At 57.5% G+C, this 1,760-nt stretch overlaps 1 protein-coding gene across 1 annotated transcript; it reads right to left on the reverse strand.

Annotated features, from left to right (window-relative positions):
- Positions 1 to 236: 236 nt before the first annotated feature.
- LOC120717687 lies at positions 237 to 1,389 on the reverse strand. Its single transcript, XM_040005885.1, has 2 exons — positions 445 to 1,389; positions 237 to 363 (listed from the first exon to the last, which is right to left on the reverse strand). Exon 1 carries the CDS (start codon positions 1,320 to 1,322, stop codon positions 654 to 656), a length of 669 nt encoding a protein of 222 aa, XP_039861819.1. The 5' UTR covers positions 1,323 to 1,389; the 3' UTR covers positions 237 to 363; positions 445 to 653.
- Between the last annotated feature and the right edge of the window lie 371 nt (positions 1,390 to 1,760).

The following is a 1,760-nucleotide window of genomic DNA, read 5'->3' on the forward strand; positions in this document are numbered from 1 at the left end:
CGAGCCAGAGCAGCTCCCTGAGCGATGAGTGCCTGAGCGACAGGGTCCTGAACGGCTGAGTCCCGACCTGCTGAGTCCATGATGGCTGGATCGTTCTGTCAGGTTTCAGTTAATGGACTCAGGCGCAGACCGGGACTCCTTACAGGATTTACAGATTTTATTTACACAACGACACCAGGTGATGCTATTTACAAAGTGCTGGAGGGAGGGGAGGGGGGTCCAGGGTTCCAGGGTATGTGAGGGAAAAGACGGGAATCTGACGCCCTCCAAAGGCTCTCTCTCTTCACTCCCCACACTGGGGAAACACCATCCACTCACTCGTCCACGGGATGACAGGCAGGCTGGGAAAGGTCCGGGATAGATCTGTACACAGAGATTATAGTTAGAGGCGAACAGATGGAACAAACTCACAGATCCTTATTTACAATCTACTGAGGGACTGACGCTGATAACTCAACGATCCAGCGACGAGTGACACAGTGCTGCTGTCTTAAATCGGCCTTGTGATTATCCCGATAGGCAGCAGGTGCGTGGGCCAGGGGCGGGAGCCCATAATGAGCATCGCCCCGGCAGGGGAGAGAGAGAGAGAGAAAACATGTTGCCTAATACAGAATCAGCTGGTGAGGCACAGGGACCATGACAGTACCCCCCCCTCAACGGGAGCCCCCCGGCGACCCACCAGGCTTATCCGGATGCAGACGATGGAACGCCCGCAGCATGCGCTGGTCCAGGATGGCCGCCCGAGGGACCCAGGACCGCTCCACCAAGCCATAGCCCTCCCAATCCACCAGGTACTGGAAGCCACGCCCCCGCCGCCGAGAATCCATGATACGGGTGATCGAGTAAGCCGGCAGACCGTCCACGAGCCGGGGGGGAGGAGGGGGCCCGGAAGGCGGGCACAGAGGACTGGACCGGAGAGGTTTAACCTGAGACACATGGAAGACATCGTGTATCTTCATGTTGCGAGGCAGCTTGAGCTTAACAGACACAGGGTTAACCAAAGCAGAGATCTCGAACGGGCCGATATAGGCAGGAGAGAGCTTCCTGGATTCTGCCCGGTTGGGAACGAAGCGTGTGGAAAGCCATACCTTCTGCCCAACAGTATAGGCGGGAGCGGAGGACTGGCGGCGGTCAGCGAAGCGTTTGTTGCGGTCCTTGGTGCGTAACAACGCAGCCCGGGTGGCCTTCCACACCCGACGACACCTACGCAGATACGCCCGGACAGATGGCACAGAGTGTTCGCCTTCGATGGAGGGAAAAAGAGGTGGCTGGAACCCCAGAGAAGCTTCGAAAGGGGACCGGCCCGTGGCGGAGGAGGTCATGCTGTTGTGGGCGTACTCGATCCAGGGCAGTTCCTCGCTCCAGACGGCCTGGTTGGAAGAGACGACGCAGCGCAGGGCCCGATAGGCAGCAGGTGCGTGGGCCAGGGGCGGGAGCCCATAATGAGCATCGCCCCGGCAGGGGAGAGAGAGAGAGAGAAAACATGTTGCCTAATACAGAATCAGCTGGTGAGGCACAGGGACCATGACATGAAACACCTGGCCGAGAAATGCACCGTATTTGATAGCTTGTTGTGAGACCTCACACTGAACACATCTACTGCAGGTGTGGTGACTGTTATCGGACCCGGTGTTAGCAACATCCCCAAGAAACCGAAGAGTAGAGTCCTGGCCCCTAGCCCTGCCAGTGTAGCAGAAATGATGACGGATGATGATGGCAGCAGCAGCTGTTCTTCTCTGCATGAGTAGCTTAATGTTGTT

The sequence above is a fragment of the Simochromis diagramma genome, unplaced genomic scaffold (genome assembly GCF_900408965.1).
Source record: "Simochromis diagramma unplaced genomic scaffold, fSimDia1.1 OVJJ01000507.1, whole genome shotgun sequence".
Taxonomy (NCBI): domain Eukaryota; kingdom Metazoa; phylum Chordata; class Actinopteri; order Cichliformes; family Cichlidae; genus Simochromis; species Simochromis diagramma.

Coding starts and splice junctions, on each gene's coding strand:
- LOC120717687 (XM_040005885.1), bottom strand. CDS start 1,322: ATGACCTCCTCCGCCACGGGCCGGTCCCCTTTCGAAGCTTCTCTGGGG.